The sequence below is a fragment of the Primulina eburnea genome, chromosome 15, assembly GCF_022965805.1.
Source record: "Primulina eburnea isolate SZY01 chromosome 15, ASM2296580v1, whole genome shotgun sequence".
Classification (NCBI taxonomy): Eukaryota; Viridiplantae; Streptophyta; class Magnoliopsida; order Lamiales; family Gesneriaceae; genus Primulina; species Primulina eburnea.
This window is the reverse complement of record NC_133115.1, coordinates 24,203,183-24,222,673: the sequence shown is the minus strand read 5'-3', so window position 1 is coordinate 24,222,673 and position 19,491 is coordinate 24,203,183. Positions and strand designations below refer to the sequence as shown.

The 19,491-nt window shown below is 40.8% G+C and overlaps 2 protein-coding genes across 2 annotated transcripts; both read right to left on the bottom strand.

Annotated features, from left to right (window-relative positions):
- Positions 1-12,233: 12,233 nt before the first annotated feature.
- On the bottom strand, positions 12,234-13,938 carry LOC140815574 (uncharacterized). The gene is made up of 2 exons (XM_073174653.1): positions 13,317-13,938; positions 12,234-12,994 (listed from the first exon to the last, which is right to left on the bottom strand). Exons 1-2 carry the CDS (start codon positions 13,936-13,938, stop codon positions 12,234-12,236), a joined length of 1,383 nt encoding a protein of 460 aa, XP_073030754.1.
- Positions 13,939-15,542: 1,604 nt separating this feature from the next.
- LOC140813772 (chlorophyll a-b binding protein 5, chloroplastic) lies at positions 15,543-17,257 on the bottom strand. The gene is made up of 3 exons (XM_073172485.1): positions 17,003-17,257; positions 16,263-16,608; positions 15,543-15,999 (listed from the first exon to the last, which is right to left on the bottom strand). Exons 1-3 carry the CDS (start codon positions 17,140-17,142, stop codon positions 15,694-15,696), a joined length of 792 nt encoding a protein of 263 aa, XP_073028586.1. The 5' UTR covers positions 17,143-17,257; the 3' UTR covers positions 15,543-15,693.
- Positions 17,258-19,491: the final 2,234 nt, after the last annotated feature.

Below are 19,491 nucleotides of genomic sequence, written 5' to 3'. Positions count from 1 at the left end.
TAGAAAATATTTCCAGAGTTTATTTTAGCTAGCAAATAAGCTAATTTAAGTGAAAAGGAGGTTTAGATAATTATTTAAGTTACTTGAGGTGAGTAGAAAATAAATTCATTTAAGTTTCTTAATTAAGGAATTAATTCACTAAATTATTTAAAAGATAGGTAAGGCTTTTAAGGGTTATAAATTTACTAAATAATTAATATTTCCCCTCCAATTATTTGTTGAAATTCGGCCACCCCTTGGAGATGCAACATTTCTATTCCAACTCACCCTTTTGACTCATTCTTTGTTATTGTAACATGTCAACCTTTTTGATTATTAACCACCCTTAATTAATTAATTAATAAGCATAATCCTAGTCTAGGTTGGCATGAGTATTCGGCCACCACATTCTAGATCCCTCCAAGATATATTTGTTAGCAACAAAAATTCAAAATTCAAAAAGGGAGACTTGATATTGATTTGTTCCCTATATTTTGCACCCACTTCCCTCACTCCCCTAACCAATTTCCCCTCTCCCTAATCTCGAAATCAGAGCCATTTCAGAGTGTAAAAAACGTGAGAATTCAGTGGGAGATAGGAGAGAGAAATCCAGTGTGAAGAAAGGTAGAAAAGAAAGCACTCCACCTCCTCCGCGCCGCATCGTCTCTTCTTTTCGTTTTTCTTTCAAACGAAAACCAAGGCATGTCTATATTTCTTTCAAACCTAAATCAAGTCCTATTATCATTTATTTAACATTACATGATCATCTTTTATATGCAAAAACCGAAACATGGCAAGAAATTTTCAGAAAAACAAAAACATGCAGATTTCGGTTTCATGACAAGCTTCACGGTTTCATTGGTTTTGTGAGTTTCAGGAATTGGTTCGGTCCCAGGCTCCCAACGCTACATCTAGACATGTTCTAGGATGGATTAGGACCACTTTGGTCCATTATTTCAGCCCCCATTCATGACAGAAACCGAAGATGACAGCAACTCACCATCGTTGCCATTTTTGTGCTTCGAAAATTCTGTTTTCTGTCAAGAGAAAAGGATCTGATCTTGGCTGCCCTAAGAGCCTATAGACATGGTTAGATCACTTCCCTAGAATGTCTAAGACGTGACTAAGTTGCCCTTTTTGGTGGCTTAGATCCATGGTGAATCGATTTTTAATTAACACGCAAGAGCAGCCCCTACTCCCCTTCGCCCCTTCCATTTTTTAGCACTTGTGTTTCGAGTTTGTGGAGTGGTATGGATCTTGGTTGGCCTAGGGCCTTTAGCCACGGTTCATACCATGCCCCTAGATGCCTAGATCGTGTCATGGTCAATCAAATGGCCACTGGAACGATCCGGGACAGAAAAACAAGAACAATGCCAGACGAGCAGATTTTGTGTTCTCGGTTGGACCCTTCGAGTGGTTTTTGGAATATTTCGAATTGTGGCTGGCCTAGGGCCCTTAGCCATGGTTCAAATCATTCCTTGGGATGTTGGTAAGAGTCTCTGGTCGGTGGTTCAAGCCCCAATGGCCAGTAGTCTCGAAAACGATGCAACAAAAGAGAGACGCAGCTGCTGTAATTTTCTTGACAGCAAGCATGTCGCGGTTCAGAGGCGTTGTTCGAGTTCTCGGTTGGCTTTTAGCCCATGGCCTTGGACTGGACAGTGCCTAATCAAGTTAGGAAGGTCATGTTTTTTGCCGTTTGTCATTAGGATCATTTTTGAAGTCGTACGAGAATTTACGGTGCGATGTGCCAAATTGACTCTCGAAAGAGCGTTTCTTGTTTTGACCTCCATTTCACCTAGATTTCGACCCTCATCATTTTAGGAGCATTAGTTCATAATTTTAAGCGTATTTTAATCATGACTATACGTAGGTTCAGTGTTGGTTCGGGTTGGTTCGGAGTCATGATTAAATACGAAGTCGTTAGACGTAATTGTCGCATTTTCAAACTTAATTGCATAGTTTCGTCAAGTAAAATCTATTGCGTATTTTTCATGACGTATTTAGGTTGCAGCAAGCCTGGGAGCGATCCAATCCAGTTGGTAAAATATATAGGATATTTTCATTATGCCGTTTAATTATATTACGTGCATGAAATTAGAAAATGATTATTTTTGAGATTTATGTGATATTGCTTGTGGTCAATTCACTGTTATGGGAGCACTATTTTACTCGGTCGCCAGTGACCGATCAGTTCAGTTTGGTGCCCCCCGGTCGCCAGTGACCGGTCAGTTCAGTTCAGTTTGATACTCCCCTGGTAGCCAGTTACCGATCAGTTCAGTTCACTGCAGGGGCCACAGGCGTAGACCATAATCTCAACAGAAAATTATTACCAGTTATTTCAGTACAGGGCTCCAAGGAGCAAACATTTTTACTATGACTTTCAGTTCAGTTATGCACGTATTATAATTGCTCAGTACAAGTTATTTTCAGTATGCCTCATGACATGATATTTTATCCATGCAAATTATATTTTACTCGTTACCTACGATATATGCATGCTGAGTCTTTAGGCTCACTAGACTTGATTGTTGTAGATACCGATGAGGTCAGGGCCGAGGGCGGGGACCAATGAGCCAGCTTGGGTCGGCAGTACTGGCATCCGAGGACCTCAGTTCAGCATTTATTATTTTATTCGCAGACAATTTTTATCAGTTGTTGGATATTCTTAAATTGTTATTTCGCAAACAAATATTTTTTTCCTCTGCCATCTTGGATATCAAACTTTGTTTATCGGTTTAATTATGAATGAGGCATTTTAATTATTTAAAAAGAAAATTTTTAATTTTCCCAAATTTTCAAGCAAGGATTTTCGGGCCTTCACAGTTGGTATCAGAGCCTATGTTCTTGTAAAGGTTTACACTACTACTGACCACGAGAAGCTCACGAAGCCACGTCTTCGGTCTGTAAGTTTTACATTTCAGCATTTTTTTTAAAGCATGAATTATTTTGACAGCATGCTTCCATGAAATAGTTTCGATCAGATTTTCAGTATTTCAGTGTTCATTTAAAATAAATTATGGAATTATGCATGTTAGTTACGTATGGGTTATGTTGGAATAGTATTCCCCCTAGACGTCAAGTCGGACGCCCGAGAGGTGGTGGCGAGCACCGTCGCGAGGACGGTGATGATCAGAGACAAGAGAGGCAAGGATCTCCTCCTCCTCCTCCTCCTCCTCCGCCGGATATGAATGCCCAGATGCTAGCTGGGATGACGTAATTCTTCGCACAGTTTGCGGGGAATAATGCCGTTGCCGCTGCCGCTGCCAGGCCGACAGGGCCTGAGGCTGTCTATGAGAGGTTTATGAAGATGCGTCCGAAGGAGTTTTCTGGGACGTCTGACCCCATGATTGCCGAGGGATGGATCAAATCCCTCGAGATCATCTTCGAGTTTATGGAGCTGGGAGATGCATACAGAGTCCGATGCGCCACCTATCTGTTCACTGGAGATGCCCGCTTATGGTGGGAAGGAGCAGCAGTAGCCCTGAACTTGGCTACACTGACTTGGATACGCTTCGCGGAGGTTTTCTACTCCAAGTATTTTGCTGAGGAAGTGCGCACCAGGTTGACCACCGAGTTCATGAGCTTGAGACAGGGTGATATGACGGTTACGGAGTTCATCCGTAAGTTCGAGAGGGGCTGTCATTTTGTGCCCCTGATTGCGAACGATGCTAAAGCCAAGATGATGCATTTCCTGGTGGGTCTACAGTCGATCTTGCGTCGGGATGTTAGGGTGTCTGACCCTACTACTTATGAGGTCGCAGTCTCCAAAGCTCTAGCCGCAGAGCAGGATCTGCAGGATATCGAGAGGGATCGCCAGGGCAAGCCCCAGTCCAGGTACCACACCGTCCTCCTCCTCATCAGCATCAGCAGCAAAACAAGAGGCCATTTCATGGGCCGCCTAGGAACAGAGTCCAGCAGCCGCAGCAACAGCGGGGACGCCCAGCCCCGAGGAGACTTTTGAGAACCCAGTCCGTTTGAGGTGCTCACGCCGCCATCCTGGAGCATGTATGTCTGGCTCAGGGAAGTGTTTTAAGTGTGGCAGTCCCGACCACATGTTGCTACAGTGCCCTCAGAGGAATCTGCCTACTCAAGGCAGAGTTTTTGCTCTCCATGCCGCGGAAACAAACCCGGAGACTATGTTGTTGACATGTACCTTTAAGCTTTAAGTTATTATTTGAATTTCTGTGTTTTGGGAATCGGGATTAAGATTTGAACTTAGAACCACGATAGGATTGCATGCTCTACACAGAATTATTTTTGAGATTTAAGTTAGAAAAACTTTGACCTTTGCATGTCTATAAATTTAGTTCTTGTAACTATTGGGTTCAACTTAGAGTTACCGATCTTTCAGGGAGAATTTTTATATCTGGTTCCGCTACCAAGGCCTTGATAGACTCAGGGGCCACTCACTCGTTTATTTCGGAGGTCTTTGCGAATTTTCTCAAGATCAAGACCATTGGGCTAGACATAGCCTTTTCAGTAGTGTTGTCGTCAGGCGAGGAGATGGCAGCTACCAATGTTATCCGAGATATAGACCTTAAGCTGCTACGGTAATCTTGTTTATGCGGATTTGATTGTGCTACCGATGCCAGAATTTGACATCATCCTAGGGATGGACTGGCTATTGAGGAACAGAGTTGTTGATAGACTTCCAGCGGAGATCAATTCTAGTCCGACCGCCTGGAATGAGGCAGTTCTTATTTGAGCCGGACAGGTACTTTCCTTTACCGCGCATTATTCCATATGTTCAGGCTAGGAAGCTCATGCATAGAGGGTGTCGGGCGTTTCTAGCAACCTTTGTATCTGTCCTCGAGGAACCCAACCAGTCAGCCTCAGATGTTCCGATTGTCAGAGATTTCTTAGATGTTTTTCCGGAAAACGTCTCTGGTATGCCACCCGAGAGAGAGGTGGAGTTCTCCATTGAGCTTATGCCAGGTACAGGCTCCGATCTCCAAAACACCGTACCGATTAGCACCGACAGAGATGGCAGAGCTTAAGAAGCAGATTCAGGAACTTCTCGACAAGGAGTTCATTCGCCCGAGTTTTTCTCCATGGGGCGCGCCAGTCTTATTTGTAAAGAAGAAGGATGGCTCTATGAGGCTTTGCATTGACTACCGGGAGTTGAACAGGGTTACAGTGAAGAACAAATACCCACTTCCGAGGATTGAGGACCTGTTTGACCAGTTACAGGGAGCTTCGATTTTCTCCAAGATTGATCTGCTCTCTGATTATCACTAGTTGAGGGTAAGAGATGCTGATGTTTCAAAGACAGCTTTCAGGACTCGTTATGGCCACTACGAGTTCCTTGTGATGCCGTTCGGTCTGACGAATGCGCCGGCGATCTTCATGGATCTCATGAATCGCGTATTTCAGCTGTATCTCGATCAGTTTGTGATAGTATTCATAGACGACATTCTCGTCTACTACAAGAATCAGGAGGATCACAGCAGACATCTGAACACAGTGTTGCAGACCTTGCAGAAGCATAAGTTGTTCGCGAAGTTCAGCAAGTGCGAATTCTGGTTAGAGAAGGTGGCGTTCTTAGGCCACATTGTTTCTAGCAGTGGCATTGAGGTAGACCCAGCGAAAGTCGCTGCAGTCAGAGATTGAGTTGTGCCGCAGAATGCATCTGAGATCCGCAGTTTTCTAGGGCTAGCAGGATATTACAGGAAGTTCATCCAGGGATTCTCCTCCATTGTTGTTCCACTCACATCATTGACAAAGAAGAATGTGAAGTTTGTGTGGAGCGATGAGTGCCAGAAGAGCTTCGATACTTTGAAGCAAGCTCTTATTTCAGCACCAGTTTTGGCCACACCGTCAGGACCCGGCGAGTTTGTTCTGTATACCGATGCTTCGAAGCTCGGTCTTGGCGCAGTATTGATACAGCATGGGAGAGCGATAGCATATGCTTCTCGACAGCTGAAAATCCACGAGAATAACTACCCCACCCATGATCTAGAGTTGGCAGCCGTAGTATTCGCCCTGAAGATCTGGAGGCATTATTTGTATGGAGAGAAGTGCCAGATCTTTACCGACCACAAGAGCCTTAAGTATTTCTTTACGCAGAAGGAGCTGAACATGCGTCAGAGGCGTTGGTTGGAGCTTGTGAAAGACTATGAGTGTGACATTAGCTGCCACCCGGGTAAAGCTAATGTAGTTGCAGATGCACTGAACAGAAAAGTCGCAGTGATGGCTCATTTGACGATTCAGAGACCTCTTCAGCTTGAGATTCAGAGGTTTGATCTAGAGTCATATCCTCAAGGTAGAGTTCATCGTCTATCTACTTTGACGATTCAGTCCTCTCTTCTTGACCGTATTCGCAGTGGTCAGTCAGCAGATGAGCAATTGGCACAGTGGAAGAAGAGAGATGAAGCCAAGAGCAGTGTCTTGTATACAGTCACCGACGGTATTGTGAGATACCGAGACAGGATGTGGGTTCCTAACAGTGGTTCTATCCGATCAGATATTCTAACAGAGGCCCACATGTCCCCGTACTCTATTCACCCTGGGAGTACGAAGATGTACAAATATCTGCAGTTGTTGTATTGGTGGACCTGGTATGAAGAAAGACATCAGGCAATTTGTATCCGAGTGTCTGACTTGCCAGTTAGCGAAGGTCGAGCATCAGAGACCAGCAGGTTTGCTCAAGCCTCTTCCCATTCCCAAGTGGAAGTGGGAGAATGTTACCATGGACTTTGTGACCGGATTGCCGAGGTCAACCAGAGGATCGAATGCCATCTGGGTGATTGTAGATCGTCTTACCAAGTCAGCGCACTTCTTGCCTATTAAGACGACTTTCACCATGGTTCAGTATGCAGAGTTATATATCCGGGAGATAGTCCGACTTCATGGTATTCCAGTTTCTATCGTATCTGACAGAGACCCTAGATTCACTTCCGCATTCTGGAAGAGTTTGCATTCGGCAGTGGGTACGAAGCTGCTGTTTAGCACAGCTTTCCATCCGCAGACAGATGGACAGTCAGAGCGAGTCATTCAGATTTTGGAGGATCTTCTCCGTGCTTGCGTCATTGATTTCTCTGGGAGTTGGGAGTCGAACTTGCCATTGGTAGAGTTCACCTATAACAACAGTTTCCAGTCGTCTATAGGTATGGCTCCGTATGAAGCATTGTATGGCCGTAAGTATAGATCTCCTGTTCATTGGGATGAAGTAGGAGAGAGAGCAGGGTTGGGTCCAGAGATTATTCAGCAGGCTACCGATGTAGTAGTCAAGATCCGTGATAGGATGAGGACTGCTCAGAGTCGACAGAAGAGCTATGCAGATCAGAGGAGGAGAGACCTAGAGTTTGCGGTCGGTGACCATGTTTTTGTGAAAGTGGCACCTATGAAGGGTGTCATGAGATTTGGGAAGAAAGGGAAGCTCAGTCCGAGATTCATTGGACCCTTTGAGATCCTTGACAGAGTTGGGACGCTAGCTTATCGTGTTGCTCTTCCGCCGAATCTGGCTGGAGTACACAATGTGTTCCACGTCTCCATGCTGAGGAAGTACATGGCAAATCCTTCGCATGTGCTGAATTTTGAGCCGTTACAACTTACTCCGAACATGTCTTATGAGGAGAGACCAGTGCAGATCTTAGACAGACAGGAGAAGAAACTTCGGAGCAAGCTAGTTAAGCGAGTCAAAGTCAAATGGCTCAACCATTCAGAGGAGGAAGCTACATGGGAGTCTGAGCCTGAGATGAGAGATCGTTACCCCGAGTTATTCGATGAATTTTAATTTCGAGGACGGAATTTCTTTTAAGGGGGGAAGGATTGTAGAACCCGTAACTCAGTCTACGTATAAGCCATGCATAATTCTAGTATTTTAAATTAAATTGACTTCATTGCATGATTATTTAAATGCATTTCTTTGAAGTTAATTATTTTAGCCAGCAGTTTAAATTTTGTTTCTTTTCAGTTAATTCAGTGAGGCCGGACTGGAGTCGGAGTTTAGAGTTAAAATTTAAGATTTAGAAAATATTTCCAGAGTTTATTTTAGCTAGAAAATAAGCTAATTTAAGTGAAAAGGAGGTTTAGATAATTATTTAAGTTACTTGAGGTGAGTAGAAAATAAATTCATTTAAGTTTCTTAATTAAGGAATTAATTCACTAAATTATTTAAAAGATAGGTAAGGCTTTTAAGGGTTATAAATTTACTAAATAATTAATATTTACCCTCCAATTATTTGTTGAATTCGGCCACCCCTTGGAGATGCAACATTTCTTTGCCAACTCACCCTTTTGACTCATTCTTTGTTATTTTAACATGCCAACCTTTTTGATTATTAACCACCCTTAATTAATTAATTAATAAGCATAATCCTAGTCTAGGTTGGCATGAGTATTCGGCCACCACATTCTAGATCCCTCCAAGATATATTTGTTAGCAACAAAAATTCAAAATTCAAAAAGGGAGACTTGATATTGATTTGTTCCCTATATTTTGCACCCACTTCCCTCACTCCCCTAACCAATTTCCCCTCTCCCTAATCTCAAAATCAGAGCCATTTCAGAGTGTAAAAAACGTGAGAATTCAGTGGGAGATAGGAGAGAAAAATCCAGTGTGAAGAAAGGTAGAAAAGAAAGCGCTCCACCTCCTCCGCGCCGCATCGTCTCTTCTTTTCGTTTTTCTTTCAAACGAAAACCAAGGCATGTCCATATTTCTTTCAAACCTAAATCAAGTCCTATTATCATTTATTTAACATTACATGATCATCTTTTATATGCAAAAACCGAAACATGGCAAGAAATTTTCAGAAAAACAAAAACATGCAGATTTCGGTTTCATGACAAGCTTCACGGTTCCATTGGTTTTGTGAGTTTCAGGAATTGGTTCGGTCCCAGGCTCCCAAGGCTACATCTAGACATGTTCTAGGATGGATTAGGACCACTTTGGTCCATTATTTCAGCCCCCATTCATGACAGAAACCGAAGATGACAGCAACTCACCATCGTTGCCATTTTTGTGCTTCGAAAATTCTGTTTTCTGTCAAGAGAAAAGGATCTGATCTTGGCTGCCCTAAGAGCCTATAGCCATGGTTAGATCACTTCCCTAGAATGTCTATGACATGAATAAGTTGCCCTTTTTGGTGGCTTGATCCATGGTGAATCGATTTTTAATTAACACGCAAGAGCAGCCCCTACTCCCCTTCGCCCCTTCCATTTTTTAGCACTTGTGTTTCGAGTTTGTGGAGTGGTATGGATCTTGGTTGGCCTAGGGCCTTTAGCCACGGTTCATACCATGCCCCTAGATGCCTAGATTGTGTCATGGTCAATCAAATGGCCACTGGAACGATCCGGGACAGAAAAACAAGAACAATGCCCGACGAGCAGATTTTGTGTTCTCGGTTGGACCCTTCGAGTGGTTGCTGGAATATTTCGAATTGTGGCTGGCCTAGGGCCCTTAGCCATGGTTCAAATCATTCCTTGGGATGTTGGTAAGAGTCTCTGATCGGTGGTTCAAGCCCCAATGGCCGCTAGTCTCGAAAACGACGCAACAAAAGAGAGACGCAGCTGCTGTAATTTTCTTGACAGCAAGCATGTCGCGGTTCAGAGGGGTTGTTCGAGTTCTCGGTTGGCTTTTAGCCCATGGACTTGGACTGGACAGTGCCTAATCAAGTTAGGAAGGTCATGTTTTTGGCCGTTTGTCATTCGGATAATTTTTGAAGTCGTACGAGAATTTACGGTGCGATGTGCCAAATTGACTCTCGAAAGAGCGTTTCTTGTTTTGACCTCCATTTCACCTAGATTTCGACCTTCATCATTTTAGGAGCATTAGTTCATAATTTTAAGCGTATTTTAATCATGACTATACGTAGGTTCAGTGTTGGTTCGGGTTGGTTTAGAGTCATGATTAAATACGAAGTCGTTAGACGTAATTGTCGCATTTTCAAACTTAATTGCATAGTTTCGTCAAGTAAAATCTATTGCATATTTTTCATGACGTATTTAGGTTGTAGCGAGCCTGGGAGCGATCCAATCCAGTTGGTAAAATATACAGGATATTTTCATTATGCCTTTTAATTATATTACGTGCATGAAATTAGAAAATGATTATTTTTTAGATTTATGCGATATTGCTTGTGGTCAATTCACTATTATGGGAGCACTATTTTACTCGGTCGCCAGTGACCGATCAGTTCAGTTTGGTACCACCCGGTCGCCAGTGACCGGTCAGTTCAGTTCAGTTTGATACTCCCCCGGTAGCCAGTTACCGATCAGTTCAGTTCAGTGCAGGGGCCACAGGCGTAGACCATAATCTCAACAGAAAATTATTACCAGTTATTTCAGTACAGGGTTTCAATGAGCAAACATTTTTACTATGACTTTCAGTTCAGTTATGCACGTATTATAATTGCTCAGTACAAGTTATTTTCAGTATGCCTCATGACATGATATTTTATCCATGCAAATTATATTTACTCGTTACCTACGATATATGCATGCTGAGTCTTTAGGCTCACTAGACTTGATTGTTGTAGGCACCGATGAGGTCAGGGCCGAGGGCGGGGACCAGTGAGCCAGCTTGGGTCGGCAGTAGTGGCACTCGAGGACCTCAGTTCAGCATTTATTATTTTATTCCGCAAACAATTTTTATCAGTTGTTGGATATTCTTAAATTGTTATTTCGCAAACAAATATTTTCTTCCGCTGCCATCTTGGATATCAAACTTTGTTTATCGGTTTAATTATGAATGAGGCATTTTAATTATTTAAAAAGAAAAATTTTTAATTTTCCCCAAATTTTCAAACAAGGATTTTCGGGCCTTCACATGGTGTGTCTTAGCTGAAATTTGCCGCTAACTGTTACCACTGTTAAATTTCAAAGGAATATTGTGTTAGAGTTGTGTCCAGCGAGCCAACTTGTAGCATGAGCTTCATTGACTCTAATGTAAATATATTAAATTTTTTATTATTATTAAAATATACTAATGTGTGGAACTACTATAATATCCATATTCGATTTCTAATGTTTTGGAAGATATGAATTTTTTTTTCTCATAATTATAATTAGGATTATATTATTAACTCCTAATGATCATCTTCATCATATTGATTTAAATTTTAAATCATGTGGGCACTTTTGATTTTATATTCAATACTTGTTCTTCTCTCTTCCAATTTGTCTCTCTTACCATTTTTACTCAACAACTTCTTCCATTTTTCATTTCTCATCATTATATTTTTTTCTTCCACTCATTTCAAATGCAATTCACATAATTTTAAAAGAACTATTCATATTTTTTTTATTTCTAAATTATACAGCATCATATTCCAATACTAAGATTCAAAAAAGAAACTATCTAACTTTTTAAATTTTTATCCTACACTGAAACATTGGGTTAATAATCGAAGTTCATTTTATAAATTGATTAAGAAATTTATGAAATATCTAATAGCGTGTGTATCTGTCACTAGGAGAAATTTGTAAAATAAATAGTTGACCAAGATTAAAAAACAAAATACCCATCACATCATTACTTATATATAAAACGTTTAAATAATTAACCAAATAAATGAATGTGGTATGTTGCTCCAAAAATGAAGTTTTGGTAAATCATGAACAATACAAGAAGAAAAGGCATGACAACATAGCAAAATGTGCCTCCTGAAGTGATGAAGGTGGCCTTATCTTTATCATTCTTGGCCAGGAGAATTTGATGATACCCCTGGTAAGAATCCATGAAACTAAGCAGTTCATAGCCAGAGGTGGAATCTACCAACTGATCAATTCTGGGCAGGAGATAATGGACTTTGGGGCAAGACTTTGTTGAGATATCTGAAATCGACACACGTCATCCACTTCTTGGTAGATACATTCGAGAGCCAGGTAGGAAAGTGTATTTCCAGAATGTGACCGACTTTCAGCATATCTCAAACTGGTACATCAATTACTTGGTCTTTCTCTGGACAAAAGTGTGTCTTCTTCTGCTTCACAGGTTGAGATCCCAGGAGGATGTTCAAGTGATGCTCAGCTATCAGGGGTGAGATCCCTATCAATTCCTGCTGGGACCAGGCAAAAACATTAAGATTAGTTTTCAAAAAGTTTATCAAACTGACTGGGGTGTGTAAGTCAAGGTCTCGAGCCAATCGAATCTCTTTGCATGGCCCGATCTCCACCACCTCTTGCTCTTTCTCTGCCACAAATTGAACATCTCCCTTCTCTACTATCCTCTACGCCTCCTCCCCTCCACTAGCTCTTTTCTCAACTTTCCAGGCCTTCTTCCGGTCTACCCGGACCGCCTACACATAGCATTTTCAGGAAGAAGGTTGATCTCCTCGGACTTCTCCCACTTGACCTCCCACTACAAACTTTATCTTTTGGTCATAGGTAGATGCCACGGCTCTTAATTCGTTCATGGCCAGCCGCACCAGGATGATATTATATGGTAATGGGGCATCCAAAATAGTGAAAGTGGTCATCACAGTTTTCTTCAACTCCCGAATGCCCAAAGTTAAGGGCATGACATTCTCCCCCTCCGGATAGACACCGTGGCCAGCAAAGCCATAAAGTGATGTCTCCACTGTCTCCAACTGGTACCCCTGTAAATTTATCTGTACATGGGAATCCTTAAGAATGAGATTTACAAAGCTTCCCGATTCGACAAAGACCCTCATGATGTCATAATTTGCTACCGTGGCTTGAATTACCAGGGCATCATTGTGAGGAAGATTGACGCCTTTAATATCCTCCCGGCCAAAGCTAATGACTGCCTCATTTTTCCTCATTCCCTCCACTTCCATACAATCCCTCCTACTCCTGGACTTCTGAGCCCGATTGGAGTCTCCATCAGTAGATCCTCCGGAAATCATTTTAAGTACCCCCAAGACAAGGGGTGGAGACTTCTTCCTTTTGGGCTTCGGATTTCTTTTCCCCCCTCGGGGCACTTCTCGAATATTCCCTGGTACTGGGACCAAGCTGCCGAGCTGCCCAAGGTGGCAATCTCGGCTTCTTGCTTGGTTGATTATATCCCTGACAGCTGGTGGGACATACTCTCTTTTTAGCGTTTTGCAGTCCTCTGTGTTGTGGTAACACACTTTGTGAAGGGTACAAAATCCCTCTCAGGCTTGGTAAATTGTTGAGGTGGGGGCATGTCCCTGCTACATTCTTGGACATCCCAGTCCCGGGCAATTTTCAAAGGCACATAATGAGAAAAATACCCTGGGTTACCCCTCCTCTGCCCTCTCTCCTCGGGTCTAGATGTCTGGTCTCCCATCTCTCTCTTCACAGTCTCCCTCTTATGTTTCTACGCCTCCTCTATATTAATAAACTTTTCTGCCGGGCTAGCAAATCTTCAAAATCTCCGGGCGTCTTCTTTGTCAGTTATCGAAAAAATTCACTCTCCCTCATCCCTTGGGTGAATGCAGTAATCTTAGTCTCGGGGGCACAAGAGTGGACATCCAAAGCAACTCTGTTAAATTTTCGGATATAAGCCCTCAAACTCTCTTCCAGGCTTTGTTTGACTTCAAAAAGACTAACTACAGTCTTTTTGTACTTCTTGCTGCTACTAAAATGGTGCAGAAAAACCTTCTCAAAATCCTCAAAAGAATAGATACTCTGAGGTGCCAATCCCTCAAACCACCTCTGAGTCGAGTCAACCAAGGTGGTCAAGAACACTTTGCACTTGATCCTGTCAGAATAACAGTGCAACATGGCCATCTTCTCGAACCTAGCCAAATGTTCCTCGGGGTCTGCATGTCCATCATAATCCTTGACTTTGGCAAACTTAAAGTTTCCAGGAAGAGGTTCCCGGATAACAACTTCAGCAAATGGGCATCTTTTGACGATTACCCGGGAATGACTTCGACCCTCTATCTGTCGGGGACTTGGAGCCGGCACTAGGTTCCCTCTCTTCCATCCTTGCTTCCTCCTACTCGACCTCCTGCTCTCTCTCCTCCTCTCCTCACGGCTATGTAGCATGATGAGAAGGGTCTCTTCGGGCCACAGCTTTCTCCACCACATCGGATATAATAAGAGCCAACTCCTCTAGGGATAAAGTAATGACTGGTGGAGGTCCTGTGGGCAGAAGACCGCCTTGTCCAGAAACAAGTGCATCATCTCCTGGAACTCGGGAAGTATCTTGATTAGTTCTTTTTGTTTAAGCCATATCAACGTCTTAAGATCAATTTTCCACAGACGGCGCCAATGATGTGATCCTGGTGAATTGGGTGAGCTGAGTCGAGGCAATCCACCGGATGATGATATAAGTGATGTGTTGAAGGAAATGAGCAAGTGATATATTTTTGAGATGTGGCTTCCATTATGACCTGCATACAAAAGATGAACTCGTGAATGAGTGTCGGATGAGTGTCTGACGTAGCAACTCTGATGCTTAAGTAATCAGGTGAAGAAGAAGGGTAAAATTGCTGTATATGTATGAATTTACGTTAGTGTTTGAAAGTTCAGAATTCCAGCTCCTGTAAATGAGATGAATACCTGTTATTTATAGGATAAAATCTCATGATTACCTTGTTTTCAGTGCCCACCTGTTAAGTATGGTAATATGGCTGCTCATACCCTGCTTTTAATGACTTCTCTGACATGTAAAACCCATGTAGTTCTGACCATAATGATTGCCAAGCATAAGATAGCTCATTCGGATACACTCGAGTGTGGTGTGCTTCTCGAGGTAGTCCGGACAAAGAGTTACAAGGAGCTTGCATGAGAGGCCGAGCTCATGATTGTACGGGTAGAAAATATCCTGAGCATCTCCTTGCCTGGCTGCTGAAAAAAAAAATCACTCTGCATATTGACTCTGATTTGGGCTATCCATTTAATTTTTCAAGTCATCCATGATCCGAGCACTTATGGGTATCACCCTTCTTTTTAAAATTTAAATTCCAATTATGTCGAATCCATTATCTTAGTAGTATGTCTTCTTTTTGTTAATGTGTTAGAGTTCTGATTTTAAGTGGAACTACAATGATATCCAGATTAGAATCATGACATGACAAATATTTTTAAATTATTAAAATATACTAATGTGTGGAACTACTATAATATCCATATTCTATTTCTAATATTTTGGAAGATATGAATTTTTTTTCTCATAATTATAATTAGTATTATATTATTAACTCCTAATCATCTTCATCATATTGATTTAAATTTTAAATCATGTGTGCACTTTTGATTTTATTTTCAATATTTATTCTTCTCTCTCCCAACTTGTCTCTCTTACCATTTTTACTCAACAACGTCATCCAATTTTGCATTTCTCATCATTATATTTTTTTTCTTCCACATTATTTCAAATGCGATTTACATAATTTTAAAGTAAATAATCAACATGAAAGTGGTATGTTGCTCCGAAAATGAACTTTTCGTAAATGATGAACAATACAAGAAGCAAAGGTTTCAAATGAATATTGAGTCAGATTAGAGAATAATTTTTTGTAAAAACTAATAAAAAGCGTTAGTTACATTAAACTCGAACCAATTTGATCAAAGCTCAATCTTTTTTTTTTTGTTGAAAAAATTAGTAATAATTGTTAAATTATTGTTCCCTCGTATGAATTAAATATTTCAATTTTTAGTTTATAAATTTCAATGAATACTAAAACCAATTTTTAAAATATTCCAATTTGATTACTTCCATTTTCAGCAGAAGCTGAATTTGCTTATTACTCAAAACAACAGACTTTAATTATTTGAAGTTTCATATCGATCCTTACATCAAACTCAGACCATTACAATTTACAACACTCGAATCCTCACTCACTTTCCGGGAGTAAAGTTTGTGGCATAAGCCCAAGCATTATTAGCCACGGGATCAGCAAGGTGATCGTACAGATTCTCGATCGGGCCCTTCCCTGTAACAATTGCCTGCACGAAGAATCCGAACATGGAGAACATGGCCAGTCTCCCATTCTTCAGCTCCTTCACCTTCAACTCGGCGAAGGTATCCGGGTCATCGGCCAAACCCAACGGGTCGAATGCTCCGCCAGGGTACACCTTGTCGAGCCCCTCGCCGAGCGGCCCACCACCAACTCTGTACCCTTCGATGAATCCCATCAGGACAACCTGTCAGAGATAAATTTGAAAAATGAAATTCATCAGATTTTTTTTTTCCACTATAAACATATAAAGATTTTTTTACATAACTACAGATAAGAATGTTATGCGTTAGTAAAAGGAACAATAAATGTCTAAGTATTAATTTGAAAAATAAATGTGTAAGGACATCTCCAATCGTCCTTATGGAGGATGAAATTCTCTCCAAACTTGCTCTATTTATTTTTTTTATTTTAGAGTGTGCAACAGGTGACTCCAAAAATTAATCCAACCTGGGAGGCCCAAATGGCGAGAATGCTCTGGGCATGGATGAGGTTGGGGTTGCCGAGGTAGTTGAGCCCGCCCTCGGAGAAGATCTGGGATCCAGCTTTGAACCAGACACTTTCACCGAATTTGACGCCGTTCCTGGCGAGGAGTTCGGGAGTGACGCAGCCTAGGGCGCCCAGCATGGCCCAGCGGGAGTGGATCACTTCAAGCTCGCGGTTCCTGGCGTATGTCTCGGGGTCAGCCGAGAGGCCGGCGGTGTCCCAGCCGTAGTCGCCGGGGTACTCGCCCGTCAGATATGATGGGGTCTGGCTTGAGAATGGGCCCAAGTACTTAGGCCTGTCTGGTCCGTACCTATTTCCACATTCAAACTCCACTAATTCCAGTTTCAAAAACATTATAACACAATATAACTTGATTAATAAATCATTTAAAAATAAATAACAAAATTGAATAAGCAATTTTAGACTCCCATTTATCGTCAAAGAGTAATTTAAAAATATTTCCAAATCGATTGGAATGATTTTATTTTGATGCATCGAATTATGTAGTTATTGCACCAGATTGAAAATATTTTGTCCAGATAATAATTAAAATTTATTATTAAAAGTATTCGCTCTATTAATTTACATATAAAAAATATTTATAACATTATTCACATAATTATAAAAAGCTGACCAATAACAATAAACATAATAGAAAAGCACTTGAAACTCAGTTAAATTCAATCAAGAAAAAGTATATATACCAGATACTGGGAGGAGTGCTTTTGACAGTACGCCTCATGGTGTAGCGCCCGACGCCGTTTCCGGCAGCGTTTCCGACCTTTCGGACAAGCTCATTCTGAGGTTTCAAGGCTGCGGCCTGTTGGATTGCAGAAGTTGCCATTCTTTGAGGTGCTTGGAGTTTGCGGGTACGGATGTTCGAGTCGGAGTTTTGCTTGTTTATTTATACATGAAATTATGATGGAATTGTGGATTGCAATATCTACACATAGGCACTTGGTTATTGGCTCGTACGTGGGATTTAGATATCTCCTCAGATTCTCTCCCACAGGCTTTGCCACGTGCCACTCAAGAATCCCAATTGGCTCTTTCAGCCACAAATTGGGATATTTTTTATGTTGAAATATGCAAAGCCGATAACTGGGGTTTTTCGAGGTGGCATCATACGTGTTCAATTTGTCTTTTTTCCTATGGGACTGTTTGCATTATAACGTATGTATTATGGTTGTGTTTAGTATGGCAGTGATTCGTGATTACCAAGGGCTTTTTTGGAGGCAAGTCACTTGTATTATTGGGCATCCAAGATCGGTAAAGGAGCGAAATTGGCTGCCGTTGATTTTGTTTTCGTTGGAATCGAGTTGAAGTTTAGGTGTATGAATATTTTTTTTTAATTTATTTGATTTGAAGTGTTTTTAACAATTTTTAGAAGTGTTTTTAACAATTTTTAGACTGTTAAAAAAATATTATTGAACTAATAGATTCATTGGACCACTAAAATATGTAAGTGCATTAAAAGATCTGAGCAGACTAGTGATATATTATATTTGACAATAAACGACTTGACATGAGGTTTAGAAGAATAAAAGTGCATAATATAATAACACAAGTATTTTATGGATGTTCGAAAATAAAACTTCCACCACTTCTTCCACTTGGGAATATTTCATTAAAAGACTTTGGATTTACAACATCTTTGTAACAACTCACTTCAATTATGATTTATCAGTGTCAAACTGAAACTCCTAGTGATCAATGTATATTTATAGATATTTAATAACCCTTGTTCACTAGACAACAAATATGAAACGTCTACTGTTAGAATATTACTGAATTTTTTTATTTTTATTTTTTAAAAGTAAAAGCCTTGGTCGAATTATATATATATATATATATATATATATATATATATATATATATATATATATATATAAATTCGTGCCACTCGACTAGCCAAACAACCCAACTACTGAATAAAATAATCGCGGTTAAAAAATTCCAAAAGTGTAATCGGCTGAAATTTACTGATAAACGTAAAATACCAAGCATAATAAAATTTACCAAAAATCCTCAACGCACAAAAATCCTCAACTTTTTAAAAATGTTTAAACATGTCCTCTTAAAATCATGAAATGCGGAAAAACACAAGGTCCTCGGGCTTCCAGTGTGCCACCAAGCCAATCCACTCAGTCCTCAGCACCTCCAGTCTCCTCATCAGCAAACTAGTCACCTGCATCAAGCACACATAATGAGTATGAAGACTCAACACACCTGAACCGTAATAACAAGTACGTATACATGTCAAGCGACAATGAATTGTACTGTAATTAAAATAACTTTCATGATCTTCAAAAGCATGAACTTACACATAACCAAGAACATAAACATATTCAAATCACGTCATCATATACGTTTTCTTTTTTTCTTTATTGAATTCAGATCATTAGTTATGACTTTTTTATCAGCTGTTGTTCGATAAATCCATCAGCGACACTCTCACCCGTCAACTGAGCCTTGGCCTTACTTGTTTCGTGTTCGTGTTCGTATTCGTATTAGTCACAACCAAGTCACCTCCTTCAAACATATCATCATATTCATCACTTAATAAAATTTCATGCATATACATAATTTTTCTTGAAAACAAGCATGCTACGTATTTTCAGCATTTTCATTTAAATTCCATATTCATATAAAATGAACATTTTAAACATGTATTTTCAGTTTTCAGGGCACTACCAGAGCTGCTAACTCAACTCGAGTGCAAAATGACTGCTTTGCTCCTGAAACCCTAATTTGACCGTTTTACCCCCAAACCTTAATATTTTGATCCGAATCCATCCAAACTGTTTAAAAGACCTTGAAAAATACTTACAATCGTTTATTAGACGTAAACTCAGGAACATGCATTAAATTCTATAATTTGTTTTAAAACTTGGACCAGAATCGGTTTCAATCTGAATCAGACAGAAACACAACCAAACTTTCCAAAATTAAACCATGGCTTAACCACGCCCTACCAGACCTTAAACCACCTAGACAAAACCTTTTAAGACCTTCAAAATTAACTTGGAAGTTTCTGGAATTTTCTAACCTTAAAGTGCTTTAACCCCAGCATTGCCCTAGCCTCAAACTCTCGACCTTAGACCAACCGGCTTGAACCAGACTCTCACCAGCCCTTCCTAGTGCAGCACTGGACCCTCCTGGAGTGAACTTGTAATGTACCGTATTTTTAAAC

Bases quoted from the DNA above. Each gene is read 5' to 3' on its own strand.
- LOC140815574 (XM_073174653.1), bottom strand. From the start codon at position 13,938: ATGTGGTGGAGAAAGCTGTGGCCCGAAGAGACCCTTCTCATCATGCTA. The intron at 12,995-13,316 runs GTGAATTTTTTC...ACCACAACACAG, and splicing joins CACCCAAGGGATGAGGGAGA to AGGACTGCAAAACGCTAAAA.
- LOC140813772 (XM_073172485.1), bottom strand. From the start codon at position 17,142: ATGGCAACTTCTGCAATCCAACAGGCCGCAGCCTTGAAACCTCAGAAT. The intron at 16,609-17,002 runs GTATATATACTT...ATGTGGAAATAG, and splicing joins AGCACTCCTCCCAGTATCTG to GTACGGACCAGACAGGCCTA. The intron at 16,000-16,262 runs GTTGGATTAATT...TATCTCTGACAG, and splicing joins TCGCCATTTGGGCCTCCCAG to GTTGTCCTGATGGGATTCAT.